This window comes from Macrotis lagotis, chromosome 6 (genome assembly GCF_037893015.1).
Source record: "Macrotis lagotis isolate mMagLag1 chromosome 6, bilby.v1.9.chrom.fasta, whole genome shotgun sequence".
Taxonomy (NCBI): Eukaryota; Metazoa; Chordata; class Mammalia; order Peramelemorphia; family Peramelidae; genus Macrotis; species Macrotis lagotis.
This window is the reverse complement of record NC_133663.1, coordinates 232,236,409-232,258,596: the sequence shown is the minus strand read 5'-3', so window position 1 is coordinate 232,258,596 and position 22,188 is coordinate 232,236,409. Positions and strand designations below refer to the sequence as shown.

General features: G+C 37.2%; 1 protein-coding gene across 5 annotated transcripts; it reads left to right on the top strand.

The window, feature by feature from the left end:
* The first annotated feature begins 1,081 nt into the window (after nucleotides 1-1,081).
* HCCS (holocytochrome c synthase) lies at nucleotides 1,082-13,139 on the top strand. Of its 5 annotated transcripts, none has more exons than XM_074192463.1 (7): nucleotides 1,082-1,152; nucleotides 1,976-2,127; nucleotides 5,015-5,157; nucleotides 7,175-7,323; nucleotides 7,937-8,056; nucleotides 9,821-9,907; nucleotides 12,865-13,139. In XM_074192463.1, exons 2-7 carry the CDS (start codon nucleotides 2,016-2,018, stop codon nucleotides 13,061-13,063), a joined length of 810 nt encoding a protein of 269 aa, XP_074048564.1. In that variant the 5' UTR covers nucleotides 1,082-1,152; nucleotides 1,976-2,015; the 3' UTR covers nucleotides 13,064-13,139. The 5 variants fall into 5 exon arrangements, with proteins under 5 accessions (XP_074048564.1, XP_074048568.1, XP_074048567.1 ...); XM_074192467.1 differs by lacking the exon at nucleotides 1,082-1,152 and adding an exon at nucleotides 1,176-1,209; XM_074192466.1 differs by lacking the exon at nucleotides 1,082-1,152 and adding an exon at nucleotides 1,207-1,266.
* The last annotated feature ends 9,049 nt before the right edge of the window (nucleotides 13,140-22,188 follow it).

Genomic DNA, 22,188 nt, shown 5'->3' with positions numbered 1-22,188 from the left:
TTTTGTGTGAGGCAATGGGGTTAAGTGGCTTGCCCAAGGCCACACAGCCAGGTAATTATTAAGTGTCGGAGGCTGAATTTGAACTCAGGTTCTCCTGACTCCAGGGCCGGTGCTCTATCCACTGCGCCACCTAGCCTCCCTTAGGCTAATAATTTTTAGGAAAAAGTTATTTAATTCAACCCACAAATGCCAATCAAACTAATGCCTTCTTCCCTTCCTCAAATTGCCCTGTATTTACTTTGAATATAACTTGTCTAAGATACTATGTATAGAGGAAACATAGTTTTCAAGTTAGAAGATCTCAGTTCTCTCTGAAACAGGTGACCGGGTCACCTTGATTCAGCCATTTAAGCACGGCTCTAAACAGTTCTGTAACTTGCCTAGGGAATGCCAATGCCGTTGAAGTCACAGGTCCAGTTCCTAGTTGGTTGTGGGCACCCCTCCCACCTGGGCAAGTAAAGACGGCTTCCCTCTTGTGTTTGTAACCTAGATGGGCAGCAGAGTGCCAGACACAAAGACCATTAATAAATGCTTGCTGATTGACAGGCTACTATCCACGTTCACTCTGCTCCCCAAAGAATTACTTGTACACAGAAACCATGGCCCTGCTCGGTCTGAAATCAAAACGAAAAAGTTGCACTTATTTAAAAGTCAAAGTCAAACAATTTTTTAAATGTCTACAGCCTGTGCATATTCTATACCTCCTCCGTCTGTTAGCACTGCCAATTTGCCCCTGTACAAGCTCTGCCGCTTCTATGGTCCTTCTCCGTCCAGTGTCCTCTGCACGGGGCTGCAGGCTCCGGGACAGGAGGGACCAGCTTCTTGCCTCTCATCGCCCCGGACACAAGACCAGGTCGCGCCCCCGCCCTCAGGGAGCCCACAACCTAAAGGGCCGGGATTTTAGGACCGGATCCTCCCTAACGCTCCGAGAGAGGCTTCTTTTCTGCCTTTTATCCTTTTCCCTAAGTGAACACGGCCGCCGCCTCCCCAAAAGCCCAGGAGACGGCGGAACGGAGAAGACACGGAGCGGGGAGAGTGGAGGGAAGGGAGGCCGAGAACGCGGAAGGACAGGGGCGTGGCGGGCCCGGAAGCCCCGCCTCCAGAGGAGGAAGTAAGGCTGGGAAGGGAGGAAGCGCGAGGAGGGCGCTGGAGGTGAGTGGGGCGGCGGCGGGGAGGGGTGAGTGGCGGAGGCGGAGCCAGAGGAGAGGGGTGAGTCGGGAGCGGGGCGCAGGGTCGCGGGGACGCGGCTGCCGCCGGGCCCAGCAGGTGGGCGAGGGGCCGCCTGGAGCGCCGGACCCCGCATTTCCCTCCCTGCCCCCCGCTTTCCGCGCCGCCCCGCAGCCCTTGCTGGCGGCGCCCCAGGACGGGCCCGGAGCCGGGGGGGCAGCGGAGCCGCCCTCCCCTGGGCCCCTGCCCTGCGGAGAGCCGACCCTCCCTCCCTCCCCATCCCCCCACTTCTTCCTCGCTTTCCTTAGCCTTCACGGGCCTCCCTCCCTGAGGTTCCTCACTGAATCCACAGCATCCCATGGACCATTGAGGCTTCCACCACATCTAGTTACTTGTGTTTTCTATCTGCCTACCAGGCTCTGCCCGAAAATGGAGGTCATTAGCACTAATAATGTGAAGGTTGGGGGGGGGGGTAGCCATAGGTTTCCATCTTTCACTGATATGGCAATAAGGAGATTTTCTAAAAAGATTGCCTCAAAGTGATCCTCTCAACTATGTTGCTGCCACGTGAGTAAATGAAATGCCCTGTTGTACTGGTAAAGAATATGTTTCTGATTTTCATGTGTTCCTTCATTAATCATGTGGCTTGGTGAAAGTTAATTTACCTCACTCGTCTTCATTTTACTCCTTTGTAAAGCAATCTTTGCTGTTCTGACAATTCAGATTTTATGTAGGCTGGGTTGTGGATGAAGAGGGGATCTCCTGAAGGGCATTGTTAAAAGTGAATTGTTTGGCTTTGTTTTAACAGATGTCTATTTAGAATCATTTTCCAAAAGAAGGTTCAGACCATGGGTATGTCCACATCCACTCCTGCTGTTGCGGTGCAGAGCTCAACTGCTTCAGAACATCAGACGGGCTCTCTACCATCAGGATGCCCAATGCATCAAGGAAAAGAAAAAGGTGACTTTTTCTTGGATAACCCCAAAAGTTTAAGACTTCTTAAAATCATAGTAGCAAATCAGAGATTCTACTTCATGTTGTTTTCTTCTAGAGATCTAGAGATATTGTTGCATTATAATGATAATGTTCTTCATTTTCAAAGAAGACCACATGGTGATGCCATGATAAGTATACGAATTGGATTTGAGGGAGGGATGCTGTGCCAAGTCACCGGCTTCACTTTCTCCTCCAGAGCCATCTGGGTCTAGTGGCCAGATATGAATCTGGAGGAATGGAGATGGCTCTGGATGTGAAGCAGTCAGGGTTAAGTCACTTGCCTAAGGTCACATAGCTATTAAGAGTCATGTGTCTGAAACCAAATTCAAACTCCTATCCTCCTGATTCCAAGACCAGTGTTCTATCCACTGCAACACCTGGTTGCTCTTTTGTTGCATTATTTAAAAATAGTAGATGTGTCAGATGTCATTTAATTATTATATTTTCTGTAAAACCATTATTAGGTAGGTATATAGTACTTAGATTTACACACAATATGCAAATCTTAGAACTTATTTTTTTATTTTAAAGATTTTATTTATTTTGTTTTACAATTTTCCCCCTAATCTTACTTCCCTCCCCCCACCCCCCACAGAAGGCAATTTGCCAGTCTTTACATTGTTTCCATGGTATACATTGGTCCAAATTGAATGTGATGAGAGAGAAATCATATCTTTAAGGAAGAAACATAAAGTATAACAGATAGCAAGATCAGACAATATCAGGTTCGTTTTTTTTTTCTGAATTAAAGATAATAGTCCTTGGTCTTTGCTCAAACTCCATAGTTCTTTCTCTGGATACAGATTATATTCTCCATCACAGACAGTCCCAAATTGTCCCTGATTGTTGCACTGATGGAATGAGCAAGTCCATCAAGGATGATCTTCATCCCCATGTTGCTGTTAGGGTGTACGATGTTTTTCTGGTTCTGCTCATCTCACTCAGCATCAGTTCATACAACAAATCCCTCCAGGCTTCTCTGAATTCCTATCCCTCCTGGTTTCTAATAGAACAATAGTGTTCTGTGACATACATGTACTACAGTTTGCTAAGCCATTCCCCAATTGAAGGACATTTACTCGATTTCCAATTCTTTGCCACCACAAACAGGGCTGCTATAAATATTTTTGTACAAGTGATGTTTTTACCCTTTTTCATCATCTCTTCAGGGTATGGACCCAGTAGTGGTATTGCTGGATCAAAGGGTATGCACATTTTTGTTGCCCCTTGGGTGTAGTAGAACTTACTTTTTATTTTTTTTTATTTTATTTTATTTTATTGTAAGGCAAACGGGATTAAGTGGCTTGCCTAAGGCCACACAGCTAGGTAATTATTAAGTGTCTGAGACCAGATTTGAACCCAGGTACTCCTGACTCCAGAGCCGGTGCTTTATCCACTACGCCACCTAGCTGCCCCTGAACTTACTTTTTAAAACCTAAAAATTCTCTTAGTATTTAAGTTTACTTCTGAATGAATTATGTCTTAACACAAGACTAAATTGTACCCCATAGGTATTTACTTACCATTTCAGTTGACTCAAGGACAGCTAGGTGACATAGTAGGTAGAGTACTGGCCTTAGAGTCAAGAGGACAGGAGTTCAAATCAGGCCTCAAATACTTTACTCTTATTAGCCTTGTGACCTTAAACAAGTTACTTAACCCTGATCACATCTAGAGCCATCTCCAGTTGTCCTGATTCATATCTGGCTACTGGACCCAGATGGCTCTGGAGGAGAATGTGAGGCTGGTGACTTAGAACTTAGAACTTGTTTTCTCACATGCATACCTCATAGGTCAGATTCACAGTGATGGTTGCATGTTTTCAGCTATTACAACTGGACCTTTAAGTCCTTGTTGAGTTCAGTCATTCATAGTCATTGTTGTAACTTCTTTCTTTACCTAGTCAAGAAGATACTTTAAATCAGTGTTTCAGAATACCTAATTATATGTAAAATCAGTTACATTGGGCAAAGCACTCATTTCTGAGATTGGAGAAAGACGCCTATTCTAAACTTTATTCACCCTATTTATATCTTCTTCTAAAAAATCCCCTAGAAAATACTGTTTGCCCAATCTTCTGTCTTCAGAAAACCTCCTCAGAATGAAGGGGGGTGGGGCAGGGCTTAGTGTTGTACATCTGTACATTTGTAATACCAAGTACCTGAAGTTAGAGCTCTGAGTAAGAGTAGGCTCAGCTGATTTAGGATCCATAATAAGTTTTGTATTAAAGGTGAACCCCTGGAAATACAAGACTATGCCAAGCAGACCCAGGTAAGAAAAATGGAGTATATATCAAAACTTCTTTCCAGCCAGAACGAGCTAGGGAGGTTCAATTTAAAAAAAAAGGAAAAAAAATGAAGGATTGGTGGGACCCCTCAGGATTTGCTCACTCCTGCTTAAGTACCAACCCTATCTCTCACGACTATATAAGAAATTTAGAAATTCCTCCCAATTGACTAAAATTACTCCAGTCAGGTTTAGCAGTTGGGCATTGAGTTGCAATAAAGTCTTCCTGTTAAAGTATTCTTTCTCAGATTAAAATGTGTGAGTATGTGATGTATAAATTTATCTAGCTCCTGAATTTGAGAGCTATAACATCAGGCTTTGCCTTAGATGGTATTTCTTTTCCCTTGTAACTCTATTTTTTTGAGTCTAAGTTTATTTTTAAAAAAACCATTCCCCCTTACATACATCTTTGTAGAACTGAATAGCAGCCTGCTGGTCGTTAGAGCTTTGTCTCCTTTTACTATCTAACTCAGGCCCCAAATTAAGGCAGGTATTTCACTGTAATAAAGAGTAAGATTATCATCGTCTATGATGATTCTTTTCCATATTTTTTTTTAAATTTCAGGTTGTCCAAATTCATCTGACAAAAGTTGTGAAAGTCAATCTAACTCAGGGCCTGCACATCAGGATCGAGCATATGAATATGTGGAATGTCCTATAACATCAGCTGCTTATCAGAATAAAGATAATATAGATCCTTCAAACTTGGTATGTTTGATGCCAATTCTCAAAATATGTTTTTTTTTGTAAGATTTTTAAAACTCCCCATACTATAAATTGTATATAATATTTGGGGATACTAGTGTCAATTATCTATTTTATGCCATAGCAACAGAGAAAGAACAAGAGATAGCTGTTGTCTAGAAAAAAAGCAAGTTGAGATTCCATGAAAAATTTGTTGGAGGACAGTGGTCTGGAGACAAACAGGCTAACAAACAAAAGTAAACTTCAAAACTAGTTAGTGCTACTTATAAGGCTAATAATTTTACAGCCCTTTTCTTTTTTAGAGAAAAGGTTGTTCCCCAACCCAGTATTTTAAAAAAACTCGACAATCTCATTATTTGTTTAGATGCCACCACCTAATCAGATACCAGCCCCTGGTCAGCCATTTGCACTGTCAACTGTAAGGGAAGAATCATCAATTCCTAGGGCAGATTCAGAAAAAAAATGGGTTTACCCTTCAGAACAGATGTTTTGGAAGTGTTGAGCTATAAATAACCTGTAGAGTGAAAGCAGCATATAAAGAAGAAGAAAAGTATATTTCATTCGAAAGTCTTCATGGCTTGGAAAAATGAACAATTATTTTTGCAAACAGCTTTTGTTAAATAGTTACATACCTGGGAATTAGGTCCTACTTATTCCCTAAATGGATTTGAAGACTTACTGAATTTAAATGTGGAAAAACAGAACAATATAAAACAATTGGTCTCATGACAAACATTTGTTAGGCATTTACTAAACTTCTTGAAATAGGGAAATTGATGCTACTATGAATTTGAGGTAAGTTAATTATTGCAATTAAGCACTAATTCTGAGTTTACTGGTAGGTAAGACAAAAGGAAAAACATCTCAGGTCATAGTACCTTGTACCCTAAAAGAAAGTATGCATTTTTACTGAGATAATCTTTCCTGACACTGAATTTAGGAAATATTTATTATATGGATCTTTTAAAGAAGAGGTATGATGTATAAACATCTTTAGCTATGATTTTACCAAAAAAAAAAAACCCAAACATAAAATTCCTCAAATGAACATTTCTTATATTAAGTTATATATTAGTCCAAACCATCATTTGAATCATGTTAAAGACATTTATGAAATAATTTGGTTCAATTAAGTTGCTTTCTGTTTATTTGATCATAATTTTTCACAAAAAAAAAAGCTTTGAATTTCCTGAAGTTTTAGGAATTTCAGGAGTAAAACTTAAGTGACATCCATTACAAAACTTACATCACTTGAGTTGAAATGTCCCAAGTTCTGTGCTGTTCATCATGAAAGATCTTTTGAGTTATGAGCAAGAAAGAATATGTTTTATTCAGTTATATTTTATCAGGTATATTTTATCTTCCTGTTACAGTTACAAATTAAAAGTGTATGCATTTGGAGACCACCATCCTTATCAAATGGGGTATCATTTGAGGAGGTGGGAAGTATTTATTAAGTGCATATGCTTGTTTTGGCATTACCTCCCTGAAGTCATGGTCTTCAAGAATGAAGGGCAAACATCATTTGAGGTTGTATACTAGGCACTCTGCTAAGGAGGAAACTGAGAAAGAGATTAAGTGACTTCCAGGGTAACACTTTATATTTAGCATACATTTCTAAAAATTAACATCTTAAAAGTATATCATACAGGTCCTCATAATAGCTTATAAAGTCATACCTTTTTTTAAAAAAAGAGAAATTGAGCAATATATTTTCAATTCAGAAGAAATAATAACCACTGGAGAAAACCAATTTATATTTGATTGTCTTGGGTTGTTTAAAAATGCAATATTGTGTCCCAAGGATAGGTAGTATAAATGTTGGAAATTTTAGTGTGAAAATTTGAATAGTACTGAGCTTATGTGACTGGTGTGTATATATGACCAAAAAAAGTGGTCAAACTATAATTTTTCTAATTTAGCAATTAGGATTTGATGTTTACATTTATAATTTATATTTTTTATATCAGAATTTCCCCAGTATTTTAAAAAAACTCGACAATCTCATTATTTTGTTTAGATGCCACCACCTAATCAGACACCAGCCCCTGGTCAGCCATTTGCACTGTCAACTGTAAGGGAAGAATCATCAATTCCTAGGGCAGATTCAGAAAAAAAATGGGTTTACCCTTCAGAACAGATGTTTTGGAATGCCATGTTAAGAAAAGGGTAAGTAAATAATGATGTTAAGTAGAATATAAATATAATTTTTTTAAAATTCCCTGAAAGATGTGTAATATAGAGTTACTCCAAATATGTGGTAAGCATCTGAAAACTACTTTAATATTTATCATTGACTTTAAGTATGATTTAACAAAATACATGCAAATTCAACCAAAAAAGAAGCAAGAATTCCTTATTTTCATATAAAATACTCGAAGAAATAATGGGAATATTAATCAATTTTATCAATTAAATAGGTAAATTGCTTCACATTTGACAATGAGTGTTTCCAGAGTTCTCTTGCTACCTCTAATTTTGGGAACTTGCAAAATAATATAGTAGAAGTATCATTTCCTTTCAGCTTATATACTGAATAAATTTGGGCATACACACACACACACACACACACACACACACACACACACACACACACATAACGTATTTATCAACTGTATAAGTATCATCAGAATGCCTGAGATTTAAAGCAGTGAACCAAACAATTAGTATAATTGCTTGTATGTTAAGCACATTTGTATATGACTTCTTAAAATGTTCTTCGATTAATTTTGTGGCTGCATTTTAAAGTAATTAGGAATTATGTAAAATACTTTCTTACCAGATGGAAGTGGAAAGAAGATGATATCAGTCAGAAAGATATGTATAATATTATTAGAATTCACAATCAGAATAATGAGCAGGCTTGGAAGGAGATTTTAAAATGGGAAGCTCTTCATGCTACGTAAGTGCTTTTATGATAAACTTTTTTTTTTTTAGGTTTTTGCAAGGCAAATGGGGTTAAGTGGCTTGCCCAAGGCCACACAGCTAGGTAATTATTAAGTGTCTGAGACTGAATTTGAACCCAGGTACTCCTGACTCCAGGGCCAGTGCTTTAGCCACTGTGCCATCTAGCCTCCCCTATGATAAACTTCTAATGAATCTGGTCACACATTTTGTGGATATGCATTATTTCTAAATCACTGTTGGCAGGGGGGGGGGCTTTATTAGGCACCTATTTTCTTTCTGAAATCAAAGCCCTGCGTAACGTGACTTCCACCTACCATTACCATGCTTCTTATACATTCCTTCAAAGTCAACTCTTATTTTGTATATGTTTCTATGTGTACATGTTGTCTCCCTTGATAAAGTAATAGTTGGGTCTGTTTAGTAATAGTAGGGTCTGCCTAATAAATGTTTGTTTGTATAATTGTTATTATTCAGCAGGTATTTAAAAAAGTAGTTATTGCATATTTTAGACTTGGTAGGAACAACTTTGACTGAATTTTGTTTTCAATTCTTTGGCCACCCTGTAGAAGAAATTAAACCTGAAAGAAGAGGAAAGGGACCCAACTAGACACATAAAGCCATAAATAAAATTAAATAAGTTTTGGATAATAAGGAAACAGTTATGTTTTAGATTATTCCACCTATATAGTCTTAATATTAAATCAGTAAGGGAGAACATCAAAATTAAGTCATATCTTCATCATCTCAGTAGTTAAAAGTATTAAGTTACATAATTTACTCATCCAGTCTTCTTATACATGCCTAACTTTGTATTTCTAAAATCTGTATTTCCTGAACTTTGGTCCCCAGAACAAGTTTAATTTTTATCAGATCATCATTATTCACAATTAATGCTCTATTACAATAGGGAATTTATGTCCTTAGGTGTGATTTGAAAAAAAACAGAAAAAAAAAGCATCAGTCTTCATAGAATCCTTTATACTTTCATTATATCATTTCATTCACAGGATCTTAGATTTAGAGTTAGGATGGAACTTAGAAGGATGAAAATAATGATGATGATGCATGATAGCAGCAAGAATTTGTACAGTCCTGTAAAAGTGCAAAGCCCTTTACATATATTATCCCATTTTATTGTCACCACAACTCTGTGAGATGGGTATTCTTATTCCCATATTACAGTTGACAAAATTGAAGATCTCAGCTTAAGTGTCTTGAATAGGATCACACAGCAGATAGGTATTTGAGACAGGATTTGAATTCAGATTTTCCTGACACCAAGTCAGCATTAGCCACCATCCACAGTCTCAAGCCCATCACTTTATAGATGAGAAAACTGAGGCCTGGAAAATTAAGTGACTTTCTCAGGATCACATAGTAAATATCTAAGGACAGGATTTGAATTCTAATCTTTTACTGACCCATCACAAAAGGCCATGAAAATAAACACTTCTCTTTCTATAATACTTCTAAAATATGTCCTCTATTCAGACTATTATAAAGGAATAAGGAGAGACTTGAAGCGCCTAATTCATGAATAAAGGCATATTTTTGTCATAACTACATTGCTTAACTAATAATATTGTTTATTACTATTATTAATAAAGACCACTAGGTTGTCTTTACATTATTATAGAATATAGTATGGAATAGTAGTTCTACACAAATAATACATTTTATTTTTCAAGAGTCTTAGTTTTACTCACCATATTTATTAAGAATAAATTATGAATGTATGTCTTTTCATTTGTATTTACAGTGAGTGTCCATGTGGACCAACACTGATTCGATTTGGAGGTAAAGCTAAGGACTATTCACCAAGAGCAAGAATTCGCTCATGGATGGGGTAGGTTACAGTCCAGAAGTATTTTTAATGGTTTTAAGTTTGCATATTGTTCTAAAATGTACCCAGAGTGTTAGAAAATGTGAATTGACATATAGTTTTTTTTTAAAGGAAGTAGTGCTTGATTGCTATCTTTTCTAACTTTAATCTCTATTTAACTGTATATTTTATCTTGATTTTTAGTAGTACACTCTGCTTTGTGGAAGATTGTATTATCCTGGAATATATAGGGATACATGTTAATTAATATTGATTAGATGTTTAATCATCTTGTACATATTGCATCCACCTACCTTTAGCATATGTTCAGGATTAGGTACTTCATTAAAAAATAACAATTTAGCACATTTTAGTCATGGTTATTCCTAGAATTTGACTTATAGCATAAAGCATTTGTGGAAACTCATCTATCCTAATTTGTTTCTATTATTAAGCACTTAGGATAGGCATAGCACTAGAAATAAAAATGACATAAGATACAGCTTATCAGTATAATAGAAAATGTGCATTGAAAAATGTAAGTGAAAAAAGAGAAGTTCAAACAAAAGAGCTATGACTAATTTCAAGAAGAAGAAGAAGAAACAATTTACTCTTGAAATGATTGGGGAAAGCTTCATAGAGGAAGTGTTATTTTAAGCCTTCGAGAAAAGGAAAGATTTCAGCAGGCAGACATTGTGGAAGATTTCTTTTCCAGTAACTAAAAATTCTATGAGGAAAGATAAAAATAAAAGAAGGCAGAGAATAGCAAGAGAATAAATAGCCTAATTTGCATGAAAGATAGACTGCATGAAGGGGAATTGTGAAATAAAGTCATAGAATAAATTGGGGTTATATTGTAGAAGACTTTGAATTTCAGGCCAAACGAGTTGCTGAATAAGCTTCAAAAACATGAGGTTTTTCAAGCAAGTTAATAATGTACTTCTCTGTTGCTGAAACTTGAGAGAAATTGGGTTGGGAGAGCTTGGAGAGGAAGACCATTAAAGAGCTTTTTTAGCTAAAAATCTGGATGAAGAGTGAGATGATTCTAAATTATTTTGTAGGATTAGATAATGAAAAAGCAAATTCAGTGCAATTTGATAATTTTCTCATTCATACTTGACATAAAATCATAAATTTCTATCTGGATGTTTGGAGCATGTTAATTTGGAGGTATGGGAAGATGTTTATATAGAAATTTCCTTTAGGAATTTGGAAATATCAGACTGGAGTTCTTCATATGAGATTGGAGCTAAAGAGATGGAGATTTAGAAATCATCTAAATGATGTCATGGCAGTAGAAACTATGAAAGTAGATAATGAGCCTAACAAGAGAGAAAAGGGCCAAGCACATTTTGGTAGTTTTTTCCTAAGTTTAGGAGATAGAAGAAAGAGTGACAATGAAAAAGGAGTGGTGAGACAAATAAAAAAAAAGGGGAAACAGAAGATTTCATCATTACAAGTAGATGACAGAGTAGCAAGAAACACATATCAAATCAATATAAGCAACATATTTATAACAGAATAGTTGAGGACACTCTTCATTCTCAGAAGTCTCCAAATAGGTCAGATGACTAGGTTAAAAAATGTTTTAAAGGAATTGCTGTCAGGTTTGGGGGTTCTGTTCAACTGATATTCTCTAATTTTCAGGATGGGGAGAGTTGACAAGATTATTTGCTACAGGAGCTATCATAAGACTATTGAATTAGACATTGAAGTTGTTTGGAGTTAAATATTAAAGTAAATGGCTCTGGGTAGGGTTGTTTGATGTTGGAATAATTAGGTTAATAGTCTTTCTTATACCTTTTGCTTCTTAACCATGGGTAACACCTTGTCCTCCAAAGTCCTTTCTGATTTTTTCATTTCATACTTTCAGGGAATTTATTCACTTATTAGTCTGACTTAATATTATGCCAAATGACTTATATATCTACCTTTCCTGCTCCAAGTTTTGCTCTGTTCACTAATTACCAGTTGCCTATACAAACAACTTTTTTCACTTAATATATCAGACTAACAAGACCAAGATGAAAATCTGTATCATTCCTCCTAAAAACTGACTTCTATCAATTTTCCCTAGGATTGGCAATAACCATTCTTTGGTTTTGGACCTCATTTCTCCTACCACATGACCTGTATTACAGGTTCTTATTAACTAATCCCTAGGTTATCATGGCAAACTCTTAGCCAGTCTTGCCTTTCAACCTCTATTTCATTCCCTGTGTCTTTGCCAATCTAAACTATATTAACTCTATCTCATTGTATTATTTCCCTGTCCAACAACATATTTTCTTTCTTCATCCTACCATGTCAAGTCATTTCCCCCATCTGACTTTCAAGGTCCTTGATAATATATCCCTATCCTATCTGTCCAATCAGTTCTACTACTTTCAGTTTTTTCATTTTTATTAATTTGTTGAAGCTGTTCTCATTTCTCCAGATCCCAAAATATTGTATCCTATTTTCCATATTCTTGACTTTTTTTCCTGTTGGCACTCTTATCTGTAATATCTTTGTCCTTTTCTACCCAACCCTAACCCTTCAGAGTCAAGTTGTCTCAATTCTCCCATGAGGCCTTCATGAAAACTACAGCCTTATACTGATTTATTACTGCATTTAAAATCATACCACTTCTACTAACTTGATATTATATGATGAATCTTTGCTTTCTGTGTTAGCTTCATAGAATCTTTGCTTTCTGTGTTAGTTTCAGAAGCTAACTGCATAGAATTGGTAAGTTCCTTGAGGCAATATAATTGTTAAAAGTACTTCACTTTTTTTTTTGGCAAGGCAATTAAGTTAAGTGGCTTGCCCAAGGCCACACAGCTAGGTAATTATTAAGTGTCTGAGGATAGATTTGAACTCAGGTCCTCCTGACTCCAGGACCGTTGCTTGATCCACTGCACCACTTAGCTGCCCCAAAAGTACTTCACTTCTTAATTGATAATACAAAACCTGTACTGACTAGCATGTTTGCATTTCAGATATGAATTGCCGTTTGACAGACATGACTGGATTGTTAATCGTTGTGGAACAGAAGTTAGATATGTTATTGATTATTATGATGGTGGAGAAGTAAATAAGGATTATCAGTTTACCATCTTGGATGTCCGTCCTGCTTTTGATTCTCTTACAGCTGTTTGGGACAGAATGAAGGTAGCATGGTGGCGCTGGACTTCATAACCATTGTGATATTTTCCTTAAAAAAAGAAAACTTATTTCCTTTAAAGAGACATATTAAACTATTTTCTCAATTTGATGTTCAATTGATGATGTGGTGTGTGATTTAAACCCATAATAATGTTTGTGTTGATATTTATGCAGTCCTTTTGTGAACTTACATACTACCTTGCAATGACAAAAATTATGTGAAGGGTTCTGTTATCCAATTTGAATTTCCCTTATTTTGTTTCCATTGGGATTCAGTATCTCAAAGGAATTGTATTATAAAATTGATGAGATTGTATAAAACATTTAACTCTTGTTTTTAAAAATAAAAATACTTATTTAACCGTATTTTAAGTATTTGAAAGTAGATGTGAAAACTAAACTTGATGCTGCCTCTTTACCACTATATTAATTGCCTAGGAAATATACATGTTTTTGTGTGACAGATAATGTTTGAAGATAAAATATAGTATAGTGCTTGCTGAATATTAAAAATATAATGGAAATACATTTAGTTCAGTTAAATTAGTTTTGAGCCTCCACATTTTGAGATAGAATTTAGTTTTGTTCTGAAGTAATTTGAATTCCAAAATGGTTCAATGATAGAAATCTTATGGACCATGATAAAAGAAACAGATATTTTGGACCATGATAAAACAATTTCTAGTATAACATATTCTACTTTGAAATTTGACAGATTATGTTTTAAGGCTGTAGGTGACTTTTTCAGACAGTTAACAGCATGATTTATTTAATTCATGAAGAGGGGCAGAGCCAAGATGGCAACAAGAAGGGATCCAGTCTTAGGAGCTCTCCGATAAAACTCATCAGCTAAGGACTCTAACTAAACTTTCGAGAGACAGAACCCACAAAAGGACCCAGTGAGGCAGTTATCCTACTCAAGGTAACCTGGAAAAGAGCAGAAAGACTCTGCACCCCAGGAGTCAGAGGGGTGGCCCACCAGAGCAAAAGAACTTCAGCCTCCTGGAGGCAGCCCCAGGGCTCTGGGAATCTCAGCTCACAGCAGCAGGGGAGTCTCCTGAGCTGCACCCCGAGGAGCACCAGGCACAAAGTGGGGAAACAGTGGGGAATCTCTGCCAGAGTGAGCACATGGAGCCCAGCCCTCGGGGCACACAGGGAGTAGCTTGGTCTTTCTGCAGCCCAGATCCCAAAATAGAAGCACGCAGAGCTGGTAAGCAGGAGCCTCCAGGGCATGAGCCCATTGAGCTGAGGGAGGGGAGTGAAGAGAAACTTCGAGCTTGGTCCTCTGCCCCTGGAACAGGACTCTGGGGCTCTGACCACATTCAGATCCTGATCGAAGTCTAGGCCCCCCCATAGAGCAGCAGGGCCCCCACCACCACCACAGCCCCGTGGCAGAGGGAGGTGCTCATGGTCATTCACAGACCAGGAGGGAGGACAGAGCCTCACACACTGAGACCCTTGTGGGAGTGCCCCAAAATCTCAGGAAGCACCCACAAACCAGGCCCAGGCTGGGAAAATGAGCAAGCAGAGAAACAAAAGGAAGACTATTGAGAAATATTTTGCAAATGAGCCCAAGAAGGATCAAAATACTCAGTCTGAAGATGAGGAAGCACAAGCTCCTGCATCTAAAGACTCCAAGAAAAACAGAAATTGGGCCCAGGCTATGATAGAGCTCAAAAAAGACTTTGAAAATCAAATGAGGGAGTTGGAAGAAAAACTGGGAAAAGAAAGGAGATGCAGGAAAAAACATGAAAATGAAGTCAGCAGCTTAGTCAAGGAAATCAAAAAAAATGCTTAAGAAAACAGCATGCTAAAAACCAGCTTAGGTCAAATGGACAAAACAGTTCAAAAAGTTATTGAGGAGAAGAATGCTTTAAAAAGCAAAATTGGCCAGATGGAAAAAGAGATAAGAAAACTCCCTGAGGAGAACAAATCTTTCAGACAAAGAATAGAATTCAGGGAGATCGATGAATTTACCAGAAATCAGGAATCAATACTTCAAAATAAAAAAAATGAAAAATTAGAAGGAAATGTGAAATATCTCATTGAAAAAACAACTGATATAGAAAACAGACTTAGGAAAGATAATTTAAAAATTATTGGAATACCTGAAAGTCATGATCAGGAAAAGAGCCTTGACATCATTTTCAAAGGATTACTACAGGAAAATTGCCCTGATATTCTAGAAGCAGAGGGTAAAATAGAAATGGAGAGAATCCACAGATCCCCCCGAGAAAGAGATCCCAAAAAACCAACCCCTAGGAATATTATAGCCAAGTTCCAGAACTCCCAAGTCAAAGAGAAAATGTTACAATCAGCCAGAAGGACACAGTTCAAATATCGTGGAGCTGCAGTCAGGATCACAGCAGCAACTACACTGGAAGCTTGTAGGGCTTGGAATACAATATACTGGAAGGCAAAAGAGCTTAGAATGCAGCCAAGAATGAACTACCCAGCAAGGCTGAATGTCCTCTTCCAGGGAAAATGATGAACTTTCAATGAACCAGGGGAATTTCAAATGTTCCTTTTGGAATGGCCAGAGCTGAACAGCAGGTTTGATAGTCAGATACAGGACTCAGGTGAAGCATGGAGATTGGAGGAGAAGGGGGAAATATGAGGGACTTAATGATGATGAACTGCATGTATTCCTGCATAGAAAAATGACACTGATAATACTCATATGAACCTTCTCAGTTAATAGAGCAGGTAGAGGGGGCTTTTATAGTTGAAGCACAGGAGAAAGCTGAATTCAAAGATAAAATATGGTGTAAAAATGGAGTCAATAGAAAAAAGGGAAATGGAATGGAAGAAAGAAAAAGAGGGGGATAGGCCAAGATATTTCACATAATAAGATTTATTACAATGAGCTATTGCAATGATATGGAAGGGGGGAGGCAAGGGGGAATGAGGGAACCTTTGCTCTCATCAGAAATGGCTAGGAGAGGAAACAGCATATATACTCAATGGGGTATAGACATCTGGAATAAGAAGGAGGGGGGAGTAAGGGGAAGGGGTGGGGATGTGAATAAAGGCGGATAGGATGGACCATGGGGGGGGAGACTGGTCAGATATAACACATTTTCTTTCTTACTTCTTGCAAGGGGCTGGGACCATGGGGCCAGGTGGATGCTGGGCTTAAGGGGTGGTATGGGGGCTCAGGGCTTCTTGGCCCCAGGACCAGGGATCTGTATGCTGAGCCAGTCAATGACCCTACAGCAGAGTCAGAGTGAAAGGAGAGAGAAAATATAGTACATGGTAGTGGAGAAATAAGAAAGGAGGGAGTTGCGATCAGCAATGGCAACATTGGAAAAATATGGAAGTAACTTTTGTGATGGACTTATCATAAAGAATGAGATCCACCCATGACAGAGTTGTTGGTGTTGGAACAAAGGCTGAAGTACATTTTTTGTTATTATTTGGGGGAGGGTGCAGGGCAAGTGGGGCTGCATGGTCTGCCTGGGGCCACATAGCAGGCTGGTGCTTCGTCCATTGTGCCACCTGGCCATACCTATAATTATTACTATTTTTTTTTAATTTTAATTTTTTTCTCTCCCCTTTACTTTTTTCGCCCAAGCAAGTCTATCTATATTCATGGGGGGGAGGGATATTTTGTTTACTTGTAAACAAGAGTATTTTATTAATGTAAAAAAAATCTGTACAAAATGAGAATAAAAAAAGATAAATTATTTAATTCATGCAAAGCTCCTTCCCTTTAGACAAGTTTAGTAGGCATGATTTATACTTAGCATAGATTAGATACAGATTTAAAATGCTAAATTCTTTTATCATATTCAGATTGCTTTTGTGGGGATTTTTACTCTTTTTGTGAAAGTCCTTAAACGAATTTGTTTCATAAAGAAAGAAATAAAGTTAATAGTGAACTTTTCATTTTTCTAGTAAGATTTTTTTTTTTTGGCTTGGTGAGTTGAATAGTCTTGACACAGTACTTGTTGCATTGTAGCAGGTAAATACCATTCTGGACTTGGAAGCAAGTCCTGCCTTTACCACTTCCTACTGTGTCTCTTTAACCTGAATTTTCTTAGCTAAAAAATGAATTCTGAAATCTTTGGCTAGATAATCAATTTGATATGTAGATATAGCACTAGCCATATGGAGCAAAGACTTGGTTCAAGGGATAATTCTAATCATTAGCTGCATAACCATGGGTATGTTACTTAACCTTAGTGTTCTAGCAACTCTTTAAAATTGAAGTTATAGAGGAGCTGCCAATTTGCATATGTCGAGAGAGTTTTTACCCTAGTTGCTTCCCAAGGATTTCAAATCAAAGGTCCAGATATAGGATTGTTGTGAAGCTAAAATTTTAAGCATAAAAACATAAAGCCTTGAAAACTTTAAAGTACTAAATCCATTGTAATTAGTTGGTTAAGCACTTAGAAAAAATTAATTTTTTCCCCTTAACTTCCATGTTTTAATTTCATTTGTATGTATTTTAAAATGTATACATTTCTTTCATTTTTTTACATCACTTATTTCCAAAAGATAAATTTGCAAATTTTAGAATAGATTAACCGAATTTGACACAATCTGATAAAATAGAAAGAGTGCTGGAAATGGAGATATGAGTTAGGTTTGAGTATTTTCCTCTCCTGCCTTCTTAATTCTCTGGATGAGTTGTTGCCCTGTCATTGGTTTCAGTTACCATAAAATGACTTTTCACGCTATTTCCAATCCTATATCTCTGATGATTATATTAGTAACTTAATTATAACATTTTCAAAGGTGGAATTTTTTTCCCTAAAAATGTATGCAATATAGCACACTTTGTCCTTTGTAATGTTTAAAAAGTTTGAGACATAATTTCTGAATAATTTATTTTATTAATAATAACAGCGTGTTTATTAATAAAAGAATGGTCATTTGATCATCTCTCTCAAATCAAAGACAGTCATGACAGGCCCATGGGTTATATGCCATTTGGAAGAGTAATGGTAATCAACTCTGATTGGTGAGCATTTTTTTTAAATGTTACTCTTTTATATTTTTTCAACTATATGCAAAGATAGTTTTTAGCCTTCATCTTTCTGTAAACTTTTTAGTTCCAATCCCTCTCATCCTCCCTCCCCATGACAGTGAGAAATCTGATATAGGTTATACATGTACAATCATGTTTAACATATTTCCATATTAGTCATGTTGTAAAAGAATCAGAAATAAAGGGGGAAAACACATGAAAAGGAAAAAAAACAAAACAAGCTTTAAAAAGTGAAAATGGTATGGTTTGGTCTGTATTCAGACTCCATAGTCTTTTCTTTGATTTCACATGGCACTTTCCATCATGAAACTTTTAGATTTGTCTTTGATCCCTGGACTGCTGAGAGGTACTAAGTTCATTATAGTGGTGTATCACATAGAGTTGCCGGTAATGTGTACAATTTTCTCTTGCTCTTTCACTTCACTTAGCATCAGTTCATGGAGTTCTTTCCAGACTTTTCTGAAGTCTACCCATTCATGATTTCTTATACACTAATAGTATTCCATCACATTCTTATACCATAATGTGTTCAGCCATTCCCCAGTCGATGGGTATCCCCTCGATTTCCAATTCTTTGCCACCATAAAAAGAGTCGGTAAGAATATTTTTGTGAATGTGGAATTTTACCTTTTAACATGATCTCTTCAGGTTACAAACCCAGTAGTAGTATTGATGAATCAAAGGGTATGCAGTTTTATTGACCTTTGGGCATAGTCCTAAATTGCTTTCCAGAATGGTTGGATTGGTTCCTGACTCCAGCAGTGCAGTAATGTTCCAGTTTTCCCACATCCCCTCCAACATTGATCATTTTCCTTTTTTTGTCATTTTAGTCAATCTAATAGTTGGGAGATGATATCTCAGAGTTGTTTAAATTTGCATTTCTTTGATCACTGATGATTTAGATGTTATATGACTATAAAAAGCTTTAATTTCTAAAGCTGAAAACTACCTGTTTATATTCTTTGACCATTTCTCAAAAGGGAAATGACATATCCTTATAAATTTAACTCAATTCTCAATATATTTTAGAAATGAGACCTTTATCAGAAATACTAGCTTTGAAAATTGTTTTCCAGTTTTCTGCATTCCTTCTAGCTTAGTTGCATTGGTTTTATTTGTGCAAAAACTCTTTAAAGTTGATTGGTTAATAGTTAATGAGAGAAGAACTTAACAAGGAGAAGTGAGCTCACTCCTGTCACTCTTGGACAGAGACTATACCTACACCCAGATCATGCCCAGCATAGGGCTATCTAGACAAAAGGATCTATCTTGATTGAATGGAATTCACCTTAGACTGATGTTTATCCTTTTTTCTCAAAGAAGACCATGACATCAGGGAGGAGATGTCAATGCAAGCACATGAATTGGATTTGAATTAAAGGGTGCTGTATTAAGTCAGAAGCTTCACTTTCTCCTCCAGAGCCATCTGTGTCCTTATGGCCAGATATGGATCAGGACCTGGAGGCCAAGCAATCAGGGTTAAGTGATTTGTCTAAGGTCACACAACTAGTTAATGTCTGAGGTCACATGCTTCTGACTTCAGGGCTGGTGTTCTATCTACAGTGCTCTCCTTGTAAGATTGGGTGGGGTCAGAGGAAAAGCTTACCTCAGCTTTCAGAGACAGATATTGAAATGAGAATAAAAGCAAAAGGAGGAAATCTGAATCCTCCCAAATCATTGGTTATTAATAATCATTTCTTTCACCTTATTTCACACAATCCATTTATTCCTGTTAACCATATTCATTCATCCATCCACACTGAATGGATGAAAAAATTGCATTAATATTTATAGGTTTCTCCATCAACTATTGTATCTAAATGGGAAAAGTTTGAAAAAAATTAGTTGTAGTAAGCTAAGGATGTCAAAAAGGCAATGGAAAGAGTGCTGGCTTAGTCACAGGACCTGGGATCAAATTGGGGCTCTGCTGCTTAGCTGTGTGACTTTGGGTAGGTTTCATCCATCCACACTGAGTGGATGAAAAAATTGAATTAATATTTATAGGTTTCTCCATCAACTATTGTATCTAAATGGGAAAAGTTTGAAAAAAAAATTAGTTGTAGTAAGCTAAGGATGTCAAAAAGGCAATGGAAGAGTGCTGGCTTAGTCACAGGATCTGGGATCAAATTGGGGCTCTGCTACTTAGCTGTGTGACTTTGGGTAGGTGACTTCACCTCTCTAGTAGTTCTTCAACTTTAAAATGAGGGGTTGACCCAAGTACCTCTCAATTTCATTTCTGCTCTCAATCTGTGAACCTACTTTAACTTCCTTGAAAATAGAGTCAAGTAATCCTCATTGGTTCACTTCATTTATGGGCCTGTCCATTTCCCAGAAAGAAAACTGCTCTGTGGTTAAGTATCCTATAAAAATGTGCTTTTTGTCATGTGTAGTTTGTTGAGAATACATAGAATTTCTGTGCCATTATGTCTAGTTACAGTTTTGTATCTACTTTCAGTATAGTTTAAAGGTATGGTATTGAGATATCACAAAGATTAATTACAAAGATATGCTGGTTCAGGAGATAGCTATTAGCTACAATTATCTCAGGTCCCACTATTCCTGATTGCAGTATATGGAAGGTTGATCAGTGACCCAAAATTAGCTATATTTCTCCCTTCACCAATAATGGTCCTTCTGTATCAGGGGTGGGGAACCTCTGGCAACAGGCTGTATTGGTCTGGTTGGTTGTTATTGAGGACCCGCAAGAGGGACTCAAAATTCAAAAAATCTAGTAGCTTTTCAGGGATGAATTAAATACATGCTTGACCAAATGGAAAATGGTGTTACATCTAAATGGCCCTTGGCAGAAAAAAAAGTTCCCCACTCCTACCCTAAATGACTTTTTAGCTTATGGTGTGGAGATGAGTACTTCCTCATGTGGTTAGACCCTTATCCAGGCCTAGAAATAATTTCTGAAAAGTTAGTGTAAACTCAGTATGATGGGTAATTGTAATTACTTTCCTCTACATTTTCATAAGAGTTCATCATAACTACTGGAGAAAATCAGTTCTGGAATGTCCTAATGAACAGGAACAACTTCAAGGATAAACTTGGTGACAGACTTTTTTTTTTTAACCAATTCTTTTATTGTTTTTTAAATTTTCCCCCCTGGTAACATGCAAAAGCAAGTTTCAACATTTACTTCCAAAATCTTGAGTTCAAAATTCTCTTTTCTTCCCACCCCACTTCCCCCATTGAGAAACCAAGTTATTTGATATAAGTTAAAAATGTGTAGCCGTGAAAAACATTACTACAATAGTCACATTGTAAAAGTAAACATACCTCATGTAAAGAAAAAGGGAAACCTCAAGAAAAAGTGAGGGGAAAAAAGTATCAATTCTGCTTTTGGGATGGATTGCATTCTTTATAATAAGTTCATCAGAGAATCTCCTTCAGTATTTTCTTCTCACAGTTTTATTGTTAGCTAAATTTCCCTCCATCCTATTCCCCTTACCCCCATATATTCTATTCTTTCTCCTTTCAAAAAGTTGTCTCTAACTACCCTCTCCCATGTTCTCCCCTCTCTTCTCCAACAGACCTTTCCCCTCCCTCTGTCCCCTCTCCCATCCCTTTCCTCTCCTATTTTCCTCCAGAGTAAAATTGATTTCTATATCCTATTGGATGAGTATGAGTATTCAAGAGTAAGGCTTATTCTCTCATCTTCCCCCTCTTCCACTCCACTACAAAAGCTTTTCCTTGCCTCTTTGATGTGAAATAACAACATTCTATCTCATTTCCCTTTCACCCAGTACATTCCCTTCTCCACCACTTACTACATCTTTTTAATATACCTTCAAATTCAATTCCCTCCTGTGCCTTGTCCATATATACTCCTAACTGTCCTAATAAATGAGAAAGTTCATATCAGGTATTAGTATCATCTTCCCTTACAGTTCAATATCATTATGTCCCTCATAATTTACCCTTCCTGTCCACCCTCTCCTGTGCTTCACCTGATTCCTGTAACTTGAGGAAACTTTCTCTTCATCTCTGGTCATTTCATTTGGAAATTTTGAAAGTCCCTTGTTTCATTGAATGTCTGTCTTTTACCCTGAAAGAGCAGGTTTAGTTTTGCTGGGTAGTTGTTTTTTTTTTTTATTGTAATACAAGCTCTTTTGCCTTACAGAATATCATATGCTAAGCCCTACAATCCTTTAATGTAGAA